Here is an 18345-nt window from a genome sequence, read left to right as displayed (position 1 = left end):
CACCACCTCCCAGTGCTATTCTTCTTATTAGTTCTGTTTTCTAATTTGTGATTGCCCGTTTACTCTTTTTATATCTTTTATTATAATTCCATGACATGTTATTGTGAAAGCAACAGTTTTCACTGGAGAAAGTAGAACAGGGCTTCTTTTGTAATGAAGAGTTTTAAATGTTGAATTATAGTAAAAAACAAGTTACATGACTTCAGAAATACTGCTATCACTCATTTTTGTTAGATATAACAACTCAAACTTATATTTCCTTTTTAAAGCATATTTTAGTTAACCAAAGTAACTATACATGCATAGATAATATTTTTATTTTTACTACATTTTTTTTTTAATTCAGGAAGTAATGGTAATAAATGACGTGTGGAGGATTTAGTTTGGAGCAGTCTCAGGCATAGATATTTCAGTATTCTAGAAGAACCACCAAGCCAAAAAGATACTAGGTTTTGTTTGCTTTTAATAATATTTTTATTAAATCTGAGATTTTCATAGTGTGTTTTGATTCTGTCTCCCTCAACTCTCCCCATATTCACCCTCACCCCTCAATCCTGAACTTTGAGGGGTTTTTTTCATTGTTTGTAATTTGTTTGTGTTTTCTCCCTATCAATTTTATTGGTATTGTCCATTTACTCTTGGGAGTGGAACCTATCCTGCATTGTGGTAGACAGTGCAAGGCTTATGTCATTGAAGAAAGCTGACTCTCCCTCTTCCAGCAGTTACCAAATGCTAATAGCTCCTGAGCTGAGGGTGGGACTGTGTGCCCACCCCACACTGCCCTACTTGTATGCTGGGATTTTGCCTGGCTTGACCTTATGCAGGATTTGTGCACACTGTAACAATCACTGTGAGCTCGTACGTGCATCTACCCCATTTTGTCCAGAAAACATGATTTCCTTGAAGTCATCCACCACCTCTGGCTCTTCTAATTTTTTGCCTCCTCTTCCCTGAGGATCCCTAGGCCATGCAGGGGAGAGGTGTGATAAAGACATCCAATGTAGAGCTGAGCACTCTGGAGTCCTAGCCTCAGCACATTGACCAGTTGTGGTTCTCGGTGTCAAGTCACCATTTGTTACAAGTAGGATGTGTGGTGGTGTGTGGGAAGAGGTGCTCTGACTCCGTGGGTCTAGCAATGAGTAGATGGAGTCCTTCTAGTGCTGTCTGTTCGGTAACCTGTCAGGTATATGAATGTGTTCTGATTCAAGAGACTGGGATTGAGAGCAACTCTGAATTTTATTTTCTCTACTCTCTAGTTTGCTAGTGTTGTTTCTTTCTGTCCATCTAAAATGGAGTTGTATAAGTTTTATTCTGCATCTACATTGACAACTATGGAAATAAATGCTTACAAAAGTACTTCCTGCCTCTGAGGGCCCTTCAAAGACCAGAGAGATTAGAAGATAGTGTTTAATTGTGTGGTGTAGGTAGGACATGCTGCTTCCTTCTCATTGGCCTTAGTGTTGTATCCAGATCATTTCATTACTCAAGGAATGACATTAGCCAGAGTGAGCATGCTTTCAAATAGAAATTCTTGGTTTCCTTACTTGTGTACTTTTAACTATCAGTAGTGTGATGCGGGATATAGATGGAAGGTATCATTTCTACTAGGTTTAGTCTCTGGATAATCTAGTAACTTGTCTGCATACATCATGAGTTACCAAAAACAGAAAAACAAAAAAGAACGAAAGAAAGTCTTACTTAATTTAGTATGTATGTTGAAAAAATTTATCTTACTTTTAGGCATGTTTTTTTAAAGAAATGCACTTCTATGCTGTTACATTTTTTCTTTGTTAGTTTACAGGTTTTATGACAGCTTTCTGTGTCTTCTCTCCCCATAGCATGAGTATATATTAGTATTTAAAGAAACATGACGCCATGTGATACCTCTGTATTCCCAGCACCTGACAATGGAGGCAGGAAGATAAGGGTTCATCATCATCCTCAGCCCCATACTAAGTGTGAGTCTAGCTTGTGCTATGAGACTTTCTCAAAGAAAGGAAGGAATAGAGAGAGAGAAGGGAGAGGGAAGGAGAGAGAGAGAGAGAGAGAAACTTAATGAATGTATAAGGCCTGGGAAGGAAGGAATACAAATTGATGATGATGATGATGATGATGATGATGATGATGATGATGGAAGGGCCAGCAAGATAGCTCAGCAGGTAAAAGTGTCATTTGCAGCCAAGCATGTTGTCCTAAATTCAATCCCTTGTACTCACATGGTAGAAGATGAGTACTGACATCTGCAAGTTATCTTCTATACTTGCACACATATGCTGTCTCTCTCTTTCACACACACACACACTCTCTCTCTCTCTCTGTCTCTGTCTCTGTCTCTCTCTCTCTCTGTCTCTCTCTCTCTTTCTCACACACACACACACACATACACACTTTAATAACATATATAAATAACAAAAGATAGGCTTCTGGCATTAAAGAAACTTAGACTTTCAATGACAGTCCTTCATTATATTAATGACTCTCATTACTTTCAGCAATGTTTATAAAACTGTTTAAAAAATGCTTATAAAGCTAATCCCTTTTGTGAGCATAATTTGATTTTACTTTTATTTAGGAAGTGTGCTTAATGTATACATAAAGGAGTAACACTTAAAAATAGCTATAAGAATAATGTTAACTAGTAGGATAGAAGGAACACAGAGTAGATGTATCTCATGATTTGAGAATTCTTATTGAGGAGACTCCTGATTAAATGTTAACAACACATTTGGTCAAAAAACAGCACACAGAATCCTCTTTGGCCCGTAGGAATTTAGACGATGGGAAAGAAAAGCAAGGTCATGATTTTTCATTTTTAGTATAAGTTTTCTTTCATCTTTATCAAAAATTGTATTGTTTCTGGCATGCTGGCACACAGATTTCCAGCACTCAAAAGGCAGAGGCAGGCAAACCTCTGTGAGTTTGAGGTCAACTTGACCTATATAGTGACTTCTAGGCCTGCCAGGACCACATAATGATACCCTGTCTCAAAAAAAAGAAAGGTATTATTATTATTATTTTGGTTTTTTGGGACAGGGTTTCTCTATGTACTTTTGGTGCCTGTCCTGGATCTCACTCTGTAGAACAGGCTGGCCTTGAACTCACAGAGATCCGCCTGGCTCTGCCTCCCGAGTGCTGGGATTAAATGCATGCCCCACCACCGTCCAGCAGAAAGTTATTATTTTAATTGGTAGATATTTATTGTTGTCAGTCTGAAACAGAAACTTTAATTGCAGAACTGTCATCCAAAATATATATAAAATAGTTATCTTAAACCTAAAATTAAAGCCACAGATAAGTGAGGGACCGTTCAGCCTCTAATCCTTGGGTAACTGGTAGAAAATGATAAAGTAAAAGCAGCAGTGATGGATGGGGCGCTCCCCAGACAGTGCCAGTCATCACTCAGTCCTCAATAAGCATGTCTTCCTTTGCTTTACTTAAACCTCCTGTTTGCTTTGTACTCAGTAAACCCAGGTGTGACTAAGCTTCTAAGGCTGGAAGGTGCCGCGACTCTTTTTATCTGTAAGTAGAATCATCTACTAGAGCATGTGATTGTTGCTTAGCAAAAGCCAAGATAAAAACAGTGGTGCCCTGGGGACATGCCCAGTTCTGTTTGCTTTTTCTGTTCTTATGTCTTGCACAGCTTTCAGCAACCACTGCATAGCTTTGAGTAGGAGGGCTGTTCCTATTAGTGGTAGCCAGTTCATTTTAGTTAACTAAAGCAAGAGCCTTTCAAAAACAACTTTTGAAGTCTAACCCCTAAGCTAAGGTGAGTTAGCTTAACTGCTGTTGTAGCCACAGCTTCTAATATAACCTGTGAGGTGAATCACAAGAGGTGTTACAGCTCAGAAGAATCACCATGTGTTTGTGTTGTCCCTACATTCGCTGTATTGTGGGAAGGTTTTGTAGTTATGTTGTGGTCTGGAAACTGTAATTGTTGTGTTGACTGAGGAAACTTGTGAGGTTTTTGTGTGTGTTTTCTGGAATAGTTTTTACCTGTAATATATGGTTTTCAAATTCAGCAGCAAGCAGGAAGGGCAGTCCAGGCAGTTTAGAAGATTAAGGGTTTCCCATAGGAATTCAGAATGTTAGAAAGTAAAGTTTTTGTCATGACTAACAGCTACAGACCAAACCACAGAGAAGTGAAGGAGCAGCAGATACACCTGGGAAAGAGAGCAGTCCTTTAAGAAGACAGAAAGGAGGGATGGAGTGGGATGGAGGCACACATCCCAGGGCCTTGGGGGCCAGCTGGGGTAGCTGAAGCCATAAGTTCTAGGTTCAGAGAGGTACCCTGTCTCACAAAACAAGGTGGAGAGAGAGAAGGACAGTATCAGTATCTGGCGTCTACCTGTGAGTCCACCTGCATCTACCACACACACAGGATGGGGAGGCTTATGAGCAGAGTGGGTACTGTTTCAGCTAGTTCTCTCACTGTAGGGATTTTTGTATGACACCTGATATAAAATAGGATTAAAAATCAAACATGTACCAACAACAAACCATAAGGAAATTTAATTTTAAAGTCTTTTAATGTATCAAAAACAAAAGCAGTCTGCATATTAATGAGATAGGTGTGCTTGGTTTTGTATAAGAAATTAAATCTTGCAGAATATTTAATAATATAGGGCATAGAATATCAACACTTTTCAGTTAATGCTTTTATAATTGTCAGTTGCGAGGACACTATATAAATATTTAGTACAAAATGACAAAAATATGTTTAGGGACATTTCAGAAGTTATTGGAAATTCTGCCCTAATCCTAAGCAAAGATTTATTGAGGGTGTGAGTGTACAAGTGTGTGAAAAACTTGTCAACTCTTTACCTAGCAGTTTTTTTTTTTTTTTTTTTTTTTTTTTTTTTTTTGGTACCTAGCAGTTTTTAAAATAAGAATTTCTGATAGTACAGTCCAGAGATATACTGATTTAGTACTCCTGTGCTGAGAAGTGATGGTAGAGGCCTGTTACAGCTGTTTTCCATCATGAAGCCATTGTGTCTCTTAGAACCGGAAGCCACGTGTGTGCAGTTGGAGCACTGCAGTTCCTAATAGAAAGTCAGAGCAGAGGTGTTGTGGGCCTTGGCTGTCCTAGCATGGTGCAGTGAGAACATGGTGCTGTGTGCTCAGACCTAGCAGAAGTAGAATGTCACAGTGTAGCAGGCGGATGCTGCCCGAAATACCTGTTTGCACATGGGGTTTGCAGTTGTTTGTATTTTGTTATGTTTTTGTATTGTGCATCCATTTTACTGTGGCCACATTTATATATCAGATTTAAGAATTTGTAAGTTAGACATGCTTTTGAAAGTGTTCCTGTTTTGTTTTTGTTTTTGTTTTTGGCCTTTTCTTTCCTTTTTTTCCTCTGTGATACAGATGGGTCTGCTTGTCACATGTGCGTAGAAGAAATTCTAGGACCATGGCTGTTAGTATGCTGTGTTTGAGCTCGACTTCTTTGTGCGGACGGTTGATAACCACTCTCTTTGTAAACTGCAAGATGGTTTTGATTAAATGCTACCTGTGTTAGTAAAGCGTGCTATAGTTTCCACCCTTTAAAACATGTTTAAATTAAGTTCAGTCGATGTTAAATAGTTGAGAAAGTAAACATCTTTTCTACTAGGTGGATGTATTGGTAAAGCTCACTCATGTATATTTTAACTGTGGTTTCTATATGAATTTCTTCTGTTTGTTTACAGTGTGGATTAGGAAAAGATACTGGTTTCCATTCTCTCCTCCCATTTAAATCTCTCCCTCTTCCTTCGCTTTCTCTCCTGTCTTTTCTATTTATATACATATTCTCTTCTCGACTGTCAGTGGAATTATTGTCTTCCTGTCTCCATATTCAGGTAGTGTCAGTGGCTGAGTATCACCGCAGGATCGATGCTCTAAATACAGAAGAACTGCGCACACTCTGCAGACGTCTCCAGGTGCCCCTTCTGTAGTTTAAACTCCTTCAGAGAGTAACCACTCCCTGTTTTTAGTGTCTTTCCTCAAGACAAATCTCACATTAGCTGGATTTGCCTTGAATGAAGCACTAAAATAAGCTGGCAGAAAATAAAGTCCTTTTGTCTTAGGGGATGGTTTTACCTGGGAGAGCTACTTGTTTGGTTTGTTTGCCTCTTGCTGTCCTCTTTTCACTAGGAAAATTTTCACAACAATTTTCAGCCCCTTGAGAACTATTCTCATCACTGTGTATTTCTTTGAGCTATGAGTTTTCATTTGACATTGGGAGAACACTTGGTTTTGTGAATGAACCTTTACTCATTAGAATCTGAAAGATACCAGATGATAAGAAAATTATAAAAGTCTTAATAGAAAGTAAGGCTTAGGTGTTCTTTCTTTAAGGCTATTTCAGCTGTGGAAACTGAATAAAATCTCAATGAGACAAATTGGTTTTGTTCTTGAGGCATTCTTGGTTGGTATTAGAAATGCTTTGGGGTAGAATAGGGAATCCACCTGAGCTAGATACATTATTTAAATTTTCTGAAATAATCTTTGCATTGTTGAAAAAAACAAAGTAATGAAATTGAAAACTCATTTTTCAGTTTGTGTTTTCTTATCATGAAAGTATGCCTTTCTTTTGCTGCTTCCCAAGACTGACTGAATAGTTCTCTTTACTTTTCCCAATGCTGCCTTGGATTTCTGTTCTGTTCTAACTTTCACATCATTGAAATGAAGGTAAAATATGATGATGTGAAAGTCTTCATATTTAGCTTCTCATCAGAAACAATACAGTTCTAGAACATGTATTGGCTGAAAATCCATACCGTCCAGACTTGGCAGGAGATCTGTTGAAGGGCTGGGATTCCACTCCTGAGGGGCGCCAGTCTCTGAGCTCTGCTGCATTTTAGTGATCTGCTCCAGTAGAATTCTATGGGGTTTAAATGTTTCAGCAACAATAATTATGGTTTTTATTTGTTAGGATTACTGTGTTTTAGATCCTAAATTAATACAAAATGTAAGTACTAACAATAGATTATGAAGTAAGTTTTTAATTACCATTTTTGTCATTTTATGAATACCAGTGAACTTAATTCTATCAAATAAATGCAACCAATTAATCTAACCTTTATTTGTGAGCAAATTAATTTTAATATTTACTGTTTGGTTCTAGTAGATGAAAAGTAATTGTTTTAATAAGTCAACAATAAACAACGGTTTTACAAAATGATAGCTTCAGTGAAGCAATTAAAAACACACCAATGAAAAGAAAGTTATCATTTTTAGTCTACCATCCTTTAAAATTTTAATACAAGAAATTCTATTAATAATTTTGACAACTTTTGTATTTTGTGTGAAAAAATACTAGCACATATTTTAAAGAGCACTTAGTTAAAAAGCTACCTGGCTCTCTTTTGTCCTAAGGGCTAAGCTATGCATGTAAGTTTTCTGTTACCCAGAAACAGGAGGCATAGCTCTTCTTGGCCATTCTTCCCCATGTAGTGGATGAAGTGCACTTGTTCTAAACTCTTGTGCTTCGGGCAGGCATACTGTTTGTACTTGATGGGGGTGTCCCTTGCCCTGTGAAATCTTTAGCTACCTATGCTTAACAAAGTTTTGTTTAACTCAAAAGGCTGAAGTTGGCAGAACGTATTACAATTGCATATTAACACACCACTGCTGTTTGCTATTTTAGATTACTACAAGGGAAGACATCAACTCAAAGCAGGCTGCTCCAGCGAAAGCAGACCTGGAGTCTGAATCTTTCCGACCAAACCTAAGTGACCCCAGTGACCTCTTACTGCCTGATCAGATTGAAAAGGTATGCCATGTCGCCTGCTGCGTCTGAGTGTGTGCGGTGAGGGGAGCAGCTCCAGTTACTCTCCAGCTGCATGAAGAGTAAGTGGGCAAAGCAGAGCGATCCTGCAGCGGGGGCTAATGTACTGACAGAAAGGGAGTGTAGGTGAGACACGGGAGTGGCCAGTGTTTGCTTTTTGTTCTGCTTTTGAAGACAGGGTCTTAGTGTGGAGCCTGAGCAGGACTTCCAGCTCCTGACTGCCTGGCCTTAGCCCCAGTGCTAGAATGCTAGTGCTCACCACATCTGGCAGTCTTTGGTTTCTTCTGTGCCTAGTTGCATGGTCTGTGTGTGTTATCTTGTGCATTTGTTATAGAAATTAGAGATTATTATTGGGCATATTTTTGGTAGGTGAAGAAATTTTTCATGTAGAGACATTAAGTAATTTATTCAGTGTCATGTAGCTATAAAAGATTTTCAGGCTTTGATAATCTGATGCTATATTCCATTTGAATAATCAAGCTAAACGTTGATCCAATATTTTTGTTAAGTCAGTACAGTACAAGTGATAAGCAAGCCATTTTTCTTATCTCTGTTGGCATTTTGGTTTGGCATGACTTATTTTCTAGTAGACAATGATATTTCTTAATAAGAAGTGTGTAATTCCTATTGAAGCATCACAGAAACAGTAAGAAGACAGTTTCTGATGTTTCTTTCCCAGCCTGCATTTTATATGTGTGATTAAGTTCCAAATGTTACTGCTTGCAGTCAAGTAAATACTGACATTTGTTTCTCAAAGCTTACTAAGCATCTCCCACCAAGAACCATTGGCTATCCATGGACACTTGTGTATGGCACTGGGAAGCATGGCACAAGTTTGAAGACCCTTTATAGAACAATGACAGGTTTAGACACTCCAGTGCTGATGGTGATTAAAGACAGTGATGGACAGGTATGGAAAACTAATTGTTTGGATCCTTCATCCTTAGCAATAGCTTTCAGCATATGTATTTTATAAAGTGTATTTTAGCACATGATCTTTAATTATTGATTATTTTATTGCACAAGGCAATACTGAGTATTCTAGAGGCTAAATGTAAGCATAATAAGTAAGAGTTTTGTGTTGAAAGAAAACAATAATATGGTAGAGGCAGTTTGATCATACCAACATCTTTAAAGGTGAGCATAAAATGCTAGGTGTATCAGGAGCCCAGGAAAAGTGTTTGTGTCTGTGAAGAAGGTGAGAGTGAGGCTTACAGGAAGAAGAAAAATTTATAGGCTCTTAAGAATGAGTAGACATTTCAAAATACCTTTTGCATTTATTATTTGATGATTTCATGTATGTATATAATGTGTTTTGCTTCTATTCAGCCACTGATACCCTCTGTTGTCCTCATGGCACTAACTTCTCTCTCTTTCCAAAACGTCCCCTCCTGTTTCCACATCTTGTGAAGGATGTGGGTTGTGTGTCCCACTGTGTTTAATTAGGGTTGTTTGCATCAACATAAGCTGGGGGTTATATTTGGAGCATGGGCCACCTACCAGTGGCTGTCCCACTAAAGATAATGACTCCTTCCCCCATCAGTAGTTAATAGGTGGTTTTTAAGAGTTAAAGGTCATTGTGTAAGAATAAAAGCAAAATCACAGCTAGAAAAGAGAAACAGTGGATAGTAATGAGAGGATGGAAAAGAAGTATCAATTAATGAGAACGTGGTGCTACCTAGTACCTTGCCTGTATTTCTTATGTATCTTTAAAAGCCTGCAGAGATAGTAGTCATCCCGATTTGATAATTGACTTAACTTGCCTCAGGTGATATACCTAAGAAAAGGTAGGAGAATCAATGAAGATAAGTGAACTCATGCTATATAGCATAGCATATGGATGTGTTGAAACACCATAATACTGGTTTAAAAATCACACCGTAAAGGGTTCCTTGCTTATGATTCCTTGCATAGAAAACTCACAGTGAGCAAACGACCCTATGATGCTGTCAGATAGCAGCTTCCTCTAAAGAGGGACCGATGAGAAGCAGTACACGGAGACCTTCACAAGTCCTGGGGAAATTCCCTATCTTGGACTGAGTCTGTTACATGGGACCTTATGATCATTTTAATTGAACTACACATTTAGATTCTGTGCACATTCCTCTAAATAAATAACCCCTTATATATGAGTTTTAAAAATTAATACTCTAAAGATAGAATGTTAGACACAGTAACTATAAAGATCTGTCAAGTGCTACATTGTCCTTTCCTGATATGAAAACTTGGTCTCAGAGCACTGAAATATTCAAGTTTCATCTTCGTTTGATTTTAATTAGGGTATATAATGTGGGCTTTCAACATCAAGGCCATTCCAACCAAAGTGTGCCCTTAGGCTATTTTCTGTGTAATGATGCAGGAAGGGGGAAAAAAGAGGATATTTAACTACACCAAAGGACTTTTACTTTTTTTAACACTGTGATCCAGTAGAGGCATGTATATACTATATATAGTATATATATATATATATATATATATATATATATATATATAGACTGTGCATTCTCTCCTCAGTGTAATCACTGTATCTTCCTAGACTTCAAAGCCAGGGGAAATCTTTTCTCCACTTGTTGAGAAGCCACTGTGCTCTGTACTGGATAGGAATGTGACATGTACAGGAACTTGTCATTTTCCCTTCATGAGAAGTTGTGAAAACTACTACTGACTGTTTCTTCCATTGTATTAAAATGTATGTGATGGAGGGCAATGCAAATGAAATGATTAGAGGCTGTGTCATTGAACATAACCCTTTCATCCTCAGGTCTTTGGTGCACTAGCATCTGAGCCATTTAAAGTAAGCGATGGCTTCTATGGGACTGGAGAAACCTTTGTTTTTACCTTCTGTCCAGAATTTGAGGTAAGAAAAGTTATTTCAGCATTGCAAGTATATGAAAAGGAGATAGTATGAAAACTCATGCAGACTATTTGTGCTTTTGTCTCCATAGAACATATCAGCTGATAAATTCAGAGTTGTTACAGATTTCATCTGCATTTGTGCTTATGCACAAACCTTTTTATGTTACATATAGCATCTGATAAATGTGATAATGTATTCATTATATGCAACTGAAGTGTCAAAGCTTTATTGAAACGTATGACCATAACAGTCAGTCTTCTAATAACTATCCAAAATGAGAAATACAAAGGGAAAAAAGAAGCTTTCCTCACTTTTAGGAAACATGAAGCTGTTCCTTTGGCCACATGTATGCAAATCTACAAGAAGAGAGACATTGTAAACATCAGGGGAATGGACACTGTTCACAAGGCCCATACATGTTACCGTCATAAAACTGGAAGACTCCAGTGTCACCCAGCATGCTCTTGGCATTGCTGAAAGCAGTGAGCTTAGGACAAGATTCTTGAGAAGAGAGTGCATGGGTGTGAGCACATTAAACACTCTAAGCTGAGACAGTGTCCTGAGAAGGTGGAAGGAAATGATTTTTTTAAAACAAGAAGCCAAAGAGAAAGGAAAGTGGGTTCAACTTAATCACCAGATTGCCCTACCAAGAGAAGCACATTGTGAGAACTAATGGAAAGGAGCCTCAGCTAGACTGTCCATTCTCTCTGAATTTCATGACTTAATACACAAAACATAAATAAATAAATAAATAAATAAATAAATAAATAAATAAATAAATAAATAAATAAAAATCCTAGATTGAAATAGATGTATGTGTATGTGTGTGTGTGTGCTTATATACAAATATATTGAAAACCATGATAAAGATGAGGCACTGAGGCTATACTAATTAGTTTGGGTAAAATTTCTATAAAATATTAGAATTAAATATGTAAGGATATAATGTTGAGGTTTAGGAAACAGTTCATTAGTTAACGTCCTCAGCAATCATGAGGACCTGATTTGGCACCCCAGCATCCATAAAAACTAGACTTAGCTACATGTATAGCCTCAGCAATAGAGGACTAAGGCAGGTGGCCTATCCTGACATCGTGGTAGCCAGCCAGTCGTGCTCTGCTCTCAACATGCATATTCATGGGCATTATCCCTAACTACACTTATGCATGTATAAAATACACAGACACAAGATTGTTGATGTCTGGTTTCGTTTTCAGATTTCTCAAGTGTTTTAATTTGGAAAATCAGAAGCATTGCTAATTTAAAAATAATGAACAGGAAATTTGAACCCACAGAAAAGATCTTGGCCCTGTAGTAGTTTTCAAACATTTATATTCAGTGTTAGAAGAAAAGTTAATGTCAGAAAAGAGAAGTAAGTATGAAGAATTATAGTCTGAGACATAGGAGTGGAGAGTTAGCTGCAATCACCCATGGACTTTCAAAATGAATCAGAAACACTGAAACCCAAAAGACCAGAACCTTTCTGCTAACCTTTGATGCTGTTGTTTCTGCTGTTTAAACTTCCCTGAGTTTGAGAGAACTAACTGGTGACTGTTTTCTACTGTATATTCAACACTTTTGTCTTCATTTATATAGGTCTTTAAGTGGACAGGAGATAATATGTTTTTTATCAAAGGAGACATGGATTCATTAGCATTTGGTGGTGGAGGGTAAGTGTCATGAACATTTTACTATGAGATTCTTAAAGAATATGTTTATATTATTTACATAATAAGTTATCTTTAGACATTTTAACATTAGAATCTAACCTGTATATTATGGCAAAGTATGTTTTTAAGATACTTAGTGTAGTACTTTATATAGTTGTTTCTTTACAAGTACTTTAAGTACTTGTTTCTTTAAAATGCTGGCTAGCTGATTTCTGTTAAGACCTATCATTTGCCTTACTGTGCATTGGATCTTTGAAATTTGAAATTTAACTATTCAAATCCATTAATGTCTTGAATAGACATTATCTCTCTCATTGTATAGGACAAAATCTATAGTTTTCTCTGATCATAATTTGGATCTGTATTTCAGACAATTATAAAAGTTTATTTTTCTGTGATAAGATTTACTGATACCATGTTCAGGGTTTTTGTTTTTCTTCAATAGTATGAGCCCATTTATTTTACTCTTTTAGTCTAAAGAGCAAGACCCTGAAGTCTTTTCCAATGAGATCTGTTATATGTTACTCAATCTTTATGTCCTACTACACCTAGCTTCTGTGGTGTTCCCAATGCTCGATACAGGATCCCAGCATCATGTCTCTTGTCCATTTAGTCTTTTTCTGTGGCTTGCTAACAAAAAACTACCAGCATTATTTTCACAGACTGTTAATATGTTAGAGAAGTAACTCAACAAAAACTCTAGTTGCTTGTCCTAATACTGTTTTTAATAGCAAAATGTTTCTTTCTAAGCCTCTGGAATAAATAAGCTGCTTTTGCCATGTCTTTAACATTAACCCTCATTTTATCATAGATGATATAAATGTTAACACCTGTAAGAGAACCAGATTGAAGTTGTACAACTAAGAAAAATGACTGGGGATATAGTTCAGTGGTAGAGTGCTCACCTAAAGTTCAGTCCCTAGCACTGCCCCAAGAAAAAACAAAATTAAAATTAAATTAAATAACAAAATAGTAAAGAAATACTTGTTCTACCAAATATCAAAAACTATTTTATATGAAGTAAATTTTATTGTGCTTAATTTATTCCTTAATGTGTATGGTAAATGAATATATAATGGAATGAAAAACAAAATTCTTGCTTCTATGTCATAAGGAAAAGGAGTAGGGGAAGGTTTAGAGAGGTTCATGGTCCTGGAGATAGTGGATATTGAGAAGCCCAATTAATTCCTCTATAATCTAGGGTGTGGATGGTAATGGTTGCTGTTGGGATGTGTTTCAGGGGAGAGTTTGCCCTTTGGCTTGACGGAGATCTCTACCATGGGAGAAGTCATTCCTGTAAAACCTTCGGAAATCCGACGCTTTCTAAGAAGGAAGACTTCTTTATCCAAGACATTGAAGTCTGGGCTTTTGAATGAACTCAGTGCTCTCAGTCTTCGCAGGACATCGGCCCAAACCTGAAAGGACAAAGCATTGTTTGGAATGTTCAAGAAGCAATACAATTCACATGTCACGCGTGCTTTCAAGTCAGTCCTTTTGCCATTTACTACAGCTATAATTTTGGAGTTTATTTTTCAAATCATGTTTCTGTCCCAGAGTTCTTTTGTTTACATCATGGCCTGGGTTTCTGTAGTATAACAGCTGGGTGGGGTTTTGTCAGCATATTGCAGTATTTTGATCAGAGAGGCCACCACATTTTCAGTTCCTGTTATCTCAGTCTCCTAATTGGATGGTGCTCTGTTGTTCAACTTCTTTTTAAATCTATATTGTTTCTTTTTGTAGAGCAGTGTACTTGGGACATTGAGGAAATGGGGTCAAGATACTTTTGTATCTGGTGGAGTTGACACCAGTGACATTTGGACCTGCTTATCATTTTCTTCTGAGTGAGATACCACATGCCAAAATAATATATACTTCATAGACCTCTTCTAGTTCTAATTCACTATAGCATTCTCTTTATTCATTTTGTAAACATTCTCAATTTCATTTTAAGACAATGAACTTGGAAGAGAAGTCTGATTGGCATAGACTGCAGCACACATGATATGCAGGTTTGGGCGCGTGTTTCATCACTGAACTATCAGACAAAGAGTTACAAATTGACAGAGGAGAAAGGGAATTCGATGATTCTATTGGATTTAATATATTAAGCAAGTAATACTATTTACATATTTGTAGCTTAATAGGGCGTTATCATAAGTACAGAAACTAAAACTTGCATATTTCTTCAACATTGTGTCAGATATACTGTTTTACAGTTCTGTTGTTTTAGCCTTGTTGCATACCAGCTCCCCAAATACATTTTTGTTTTGTTTTTTCTGATCAAAAGGAAAAAAATTGTTTTGAAATAAAAACTTGTTTTTTTTTTAAAGTGGTATATGTTATTAGTTACCATTAGCATCTGCTCTTATAAAAGGGCAGTGACTGTAGTAGATAATACTGTAACTCAGTAGACTTGGTGAATGTGCAAGCTTACGTCAAGTGGCCTCAAAAAATGAAAAGATAGAATAAACTAGCAGCTGTATCCTCTCTTGTAGGAAACCAACAATAAGCCATTGTGGCAACATTCATCAGTTAAATTTCCGAGCTTCATGTTATGCAAGAATAAATCCTGCTGTTATACACGTGACCGTGACTGTGCTGAAAATTCAGCTGTTCCACACAACGTTGTATATCTTGTAAATTGATGTTTAAAGATAGTTTGTTCTTATAGAAAGTGTTGACTGCCAGGTTGCTTATAGCACTTTAAATTATTCTGAAAATGAAATTACCAGCCAAGTATGTTGGCTTAAATAGTTTTAGTTATATAACTTAAAAATACCTAGTTCTTTTGGGAGAAGTCTAGATAATTATCTAAAGAAAGCATAATGAATGCTAATCAAAATCTATGGTGTTCTATGACATGTTGTTTCTGAAGATGAATAGAAACACAGGGCATCATTTCCTCGTCTGTGGATAGCTCTCATTACAAGTTAGGTTATAGTGTCTAGGTTAAATGTTTATAATATAGGGAATTGTAAATAAATGTATCTGTTCCCCTTTGGTCTTCCACAGCAGTATTATTGTCTTTGTGGAGGTGACTAATCATAAATCTTTAAAACATCCTGTAATTGATTTCAACTACAACATAGTCATAGAGATGTATACCAAATAAAATTAAATGCATAAATGCAAATGAGTTTGGATTTATTCAATAATAGAGTTATTTCCATATCTAAGAACTGATAGTAAGCACAACACTGTCCTGACAAGTGCCCTGCTAGCACACTGTGTTGATGGGGCAACAGGAAGTGATAGAGGCTTGAATTCAGTTAGAGGCCGCACTACTCTTTAAATGGAGAGTCACTTACTAGCGGTAATGCAAGGCATTTGAAGTGTGTGTGGGGGAGGGTAGAGAGTGCATAACATAAATCCCAGTGTCATGAAGAGCCCTGTGCACAGCACCAAGCACTTTCTTATTTTTTAATTTCACAGAGCTTTTGAGAATGTTAGTGTGGTGAAATAACACAGGCAGATGTGTGCTTTAGGAACAATCTTTGTGAAAAGTAGATTAATAGATGAAAAAGCTGGAGAGGAAGGAAAAATAAACAAGTCTATTGTGAAATCCAGAGGCGGGAAAATGATGAGGCCCCAATAAGAACAAAAATAGTGGTAAAGAAAAGTGTAGAATTGAAAGAGGTTTCAGAATTGGGCTAGACAAGAACTGGCTACCAACTTCGTGCCAACATTTAAAAGTAGCTATGACCAAACTACATTGTGTATATATAGGAAATTCCCAAAATATAGGTAAATAATTTGAACATCTTAGGGTTTTAACTTGAAAACTCACCTGTGTTATTATCACGTTGCCAGTGTTTAAAGAGGAAAAATGAGGATGTAGGTGGTAACAGTAATACAATCTAGCCCCTAGTATAGTACGAGAAATTATCCATTTAAAAGAAACATTTGATGTTCTGTTCTAAAATATTACGTTTTTAAGTAGACCACATGACTTCCTTGTGGATGAAATACCCTTGGAGATTATAGACCTGTTTTAAAATAGGGTTCTTGAAATAGGTTTTTTTGTTTTTGCTTTTTTCATCAAAGTAATATTAACGAGCACAAGAAAAGGCTCCGAGCTTCCCTCTTGAGTTAAAAGAAAAACAAATTGGACCTAAAGCAAGTGGGACATAGTAAATACGTAAGAGCAAGAATAAATACAATTTTAAAAGGATACAAAACATAATCTGAGAGTAATCAGTTTTACTTGTTAGAAAAATTAACATGAAGAATGAAAGATCGCTATTAAGACTAAAAGTGGCATTCACAGACGCAAAGAGGTAAGAGGATACTACGAATATCTTTGTGTTAATAAACTTGGCAGTGTGTGAGAAATAGAGAAACATTTTGGAAAGCATCATATGGAAGCCTGGTAAGAAAAGTTTAAAAAAAATAAATACTGTGCAAAATTTGAAACTAACAAACAAAAACCTTCTTACAAATCTTTCCAGGGTTAGGTGGGTCATTTTAAGTATCTAAGTTAAAATTAATGGTAGGCTTAGATAAAGCCTTCCAGAATGTAAAGAAAGTTCCTTTTTGAGACCAAAGTGTTCAAACTTTACAAGCTTTGGTGGTGGTGGTGGTGGTGGTTTAAAAGCTTCTAAAAGTCAAAACTAAAAGCTGGTATATTCTCGTACATTCTGATAAGACAATAGCTCTTCTGTTCACTCGTTTCTTTTCATTCCTACAGAGAGTTGATTTTATTATTAATGCCCTCATTTTCAAAATAACTTGATGAACCTTTACACACATATAACCTAGTTTGCATGCATATGTGTTTTTTTATTGCTTACATTTTTACCTGCAAGAGAAACGTTGGGAGTAGATGTTAACTCGCAAAAGAATAGGTATGATGTAATCTTGTCAGAGACTGGCGTGTCCCCCATGTCTGAATACGAGGTAATGCAATGCAGTGATAGAAGCTGCTCTGAAATGTTGCAGTAGTTTATAGGTCAGCCTGTAAATTAAATAAAAGCCATGACTATGCACTAGGAAAAGTCCTGGGTCCCAAGACTAAAGTGGGGACATCTGCGCTAAGGGGCCTCTTCAGCATGGGCCACATGGTTTATCTTACAATGACTCAATGAATTGACTGAGCAGAAGGGGTGTAACAAAATTCTAGCTTACACAAAATTATAACTGTACCATGGAGAAATGGCTCTGGTAATTTTACATTATTTCTGTTGATAATTAGGACAGCAGCTGGTGTTTCAAAGGGAAAGAAAAACCAAAAACCAAGCAGAGTATGACTGTGGTCTCATTTTGCTACCCAATGAGGGAAGAAAAATAGCCCCTAGCTCAGAGCTTCCCTTCTCAGGGTGTGAGCAGAGTAAAGAGGGGAATAAACTTGGGAATCAGGCAGTCAGCAACTTGCAAAGATTCAGGTGGAGAAAAGGCCTGCCAGTGCAAACACTAGGGAAGACTGAAAATCAAAAGGAAAGCCTTGGGGTTTGGGAGAGCAAGTCCATGTTACTAGGAATTTAGAACTGGATGATATATGGAAGAGATGGTTTGGAATCTAATCCAAAAATAATACAAAAACAATAAAAGTTATAACTATTCTTACTCTGCTATTTTTTCCTCAGTCTGACAGGAGTCCCACTGTGATAACACATGTGCGTATTATACACAAGAAATTTCGCTAGAAATATTAGTCATGACTAATGACTCAAACGGTGTAGAAAACAAAATTGTATATGTTTCCTTTAAAGTATTGGAATTTTCAGTTTGAAGCAATCATTCTTGACAATTTCTAAAGTAGTTTAAGCTGTAGTTTGTCTAACATGTAACAGTTATGGATTCCTATTATTTTGAGATATATGACTTTTTTGTATTTAACACTAAGTATTATAACCATTTTTATAACCATTTTAAATTTAGCAGCTTTCTTTGATACTTGTTTTTGTTTTGTTTTGTTTTGTTTTGTTTTGGGTGTGTGTGTGTGTGTGTGTGTGTGTGTGTGTGTGAGAGAGAGAGAGAGAGAGAGAGAGAGAGAGAGAGAGAGAGAGAGAGGAAGACTTCTATGTCTTGTGGCATTTTCTTTGTTAGAACAGAAA

At 36.8% G+C, this 18345-nt stretch overlaps 1 protein-coding gene across 12 annotated transcripts in view; it reads left to right on the top strand.

The window, feature by feature from the left end:
• Oxr1 (oxidation resistance 1) overlaps window positions 1-15425 on the top strand; it is a 317223-nt gene extending 301798 nt beyond the window's left edge. For 9 of the 12 annotated variants that reach the window (XM_059247534.1, XM_059247541.1, XM_059247540.1 and 6 more), the window contains 6 exons: window positions 5835-5915; window positions 7625-7750; window positions 8523-8675; window positions 10527-10622; window positions 12219-12292; window positions 13533-15425. In XM_059247534.1, coding sequence (XP_059103517.1) covers window positions 5835-5915; window positions 7625-7750; window positions 8523-8675; window positions 10527-10622; window positions 12219-12292; window positions 13533-13668 — 666 coding nt within the window. In that variant the 3' untranslated portion in view covers window positions 13669-15425. The remainder of the gene's footprint in view (window positions 1-5834; window positions 5916-7624; window positions 7751-8522; window positions 8676-10526; window positions 10623-12218; window positions 12293-13532) is intronic. The other 3 variants (XM_059247536.1, XM_059247537.1, XM_059247545.1) reach the window with 1 other exon arrangement.
• The last annotated feature ends 2920 nt before the right edge of the window (window positions 15426-18345 follow it).

The sequence above is a fragment of the Peromyscus eremicus genome, chromosome 20 (assembly GCF_949786415.1).
Source record: "Peromyscus eremicus chromosome 20, PerEre_H2_v1, whole genome shotgun sequence".
NCBI classification, from domain to species: domain Eukaryota; kingdom Metazoa; phylum Chordata; class Mammalia; order Rodentia; family Cricetidae; genus Peromyscus; species Peromyscus eremicus.
This window is presented reverse-complemented; position numbering and strand designations above follow the sequence as displayed.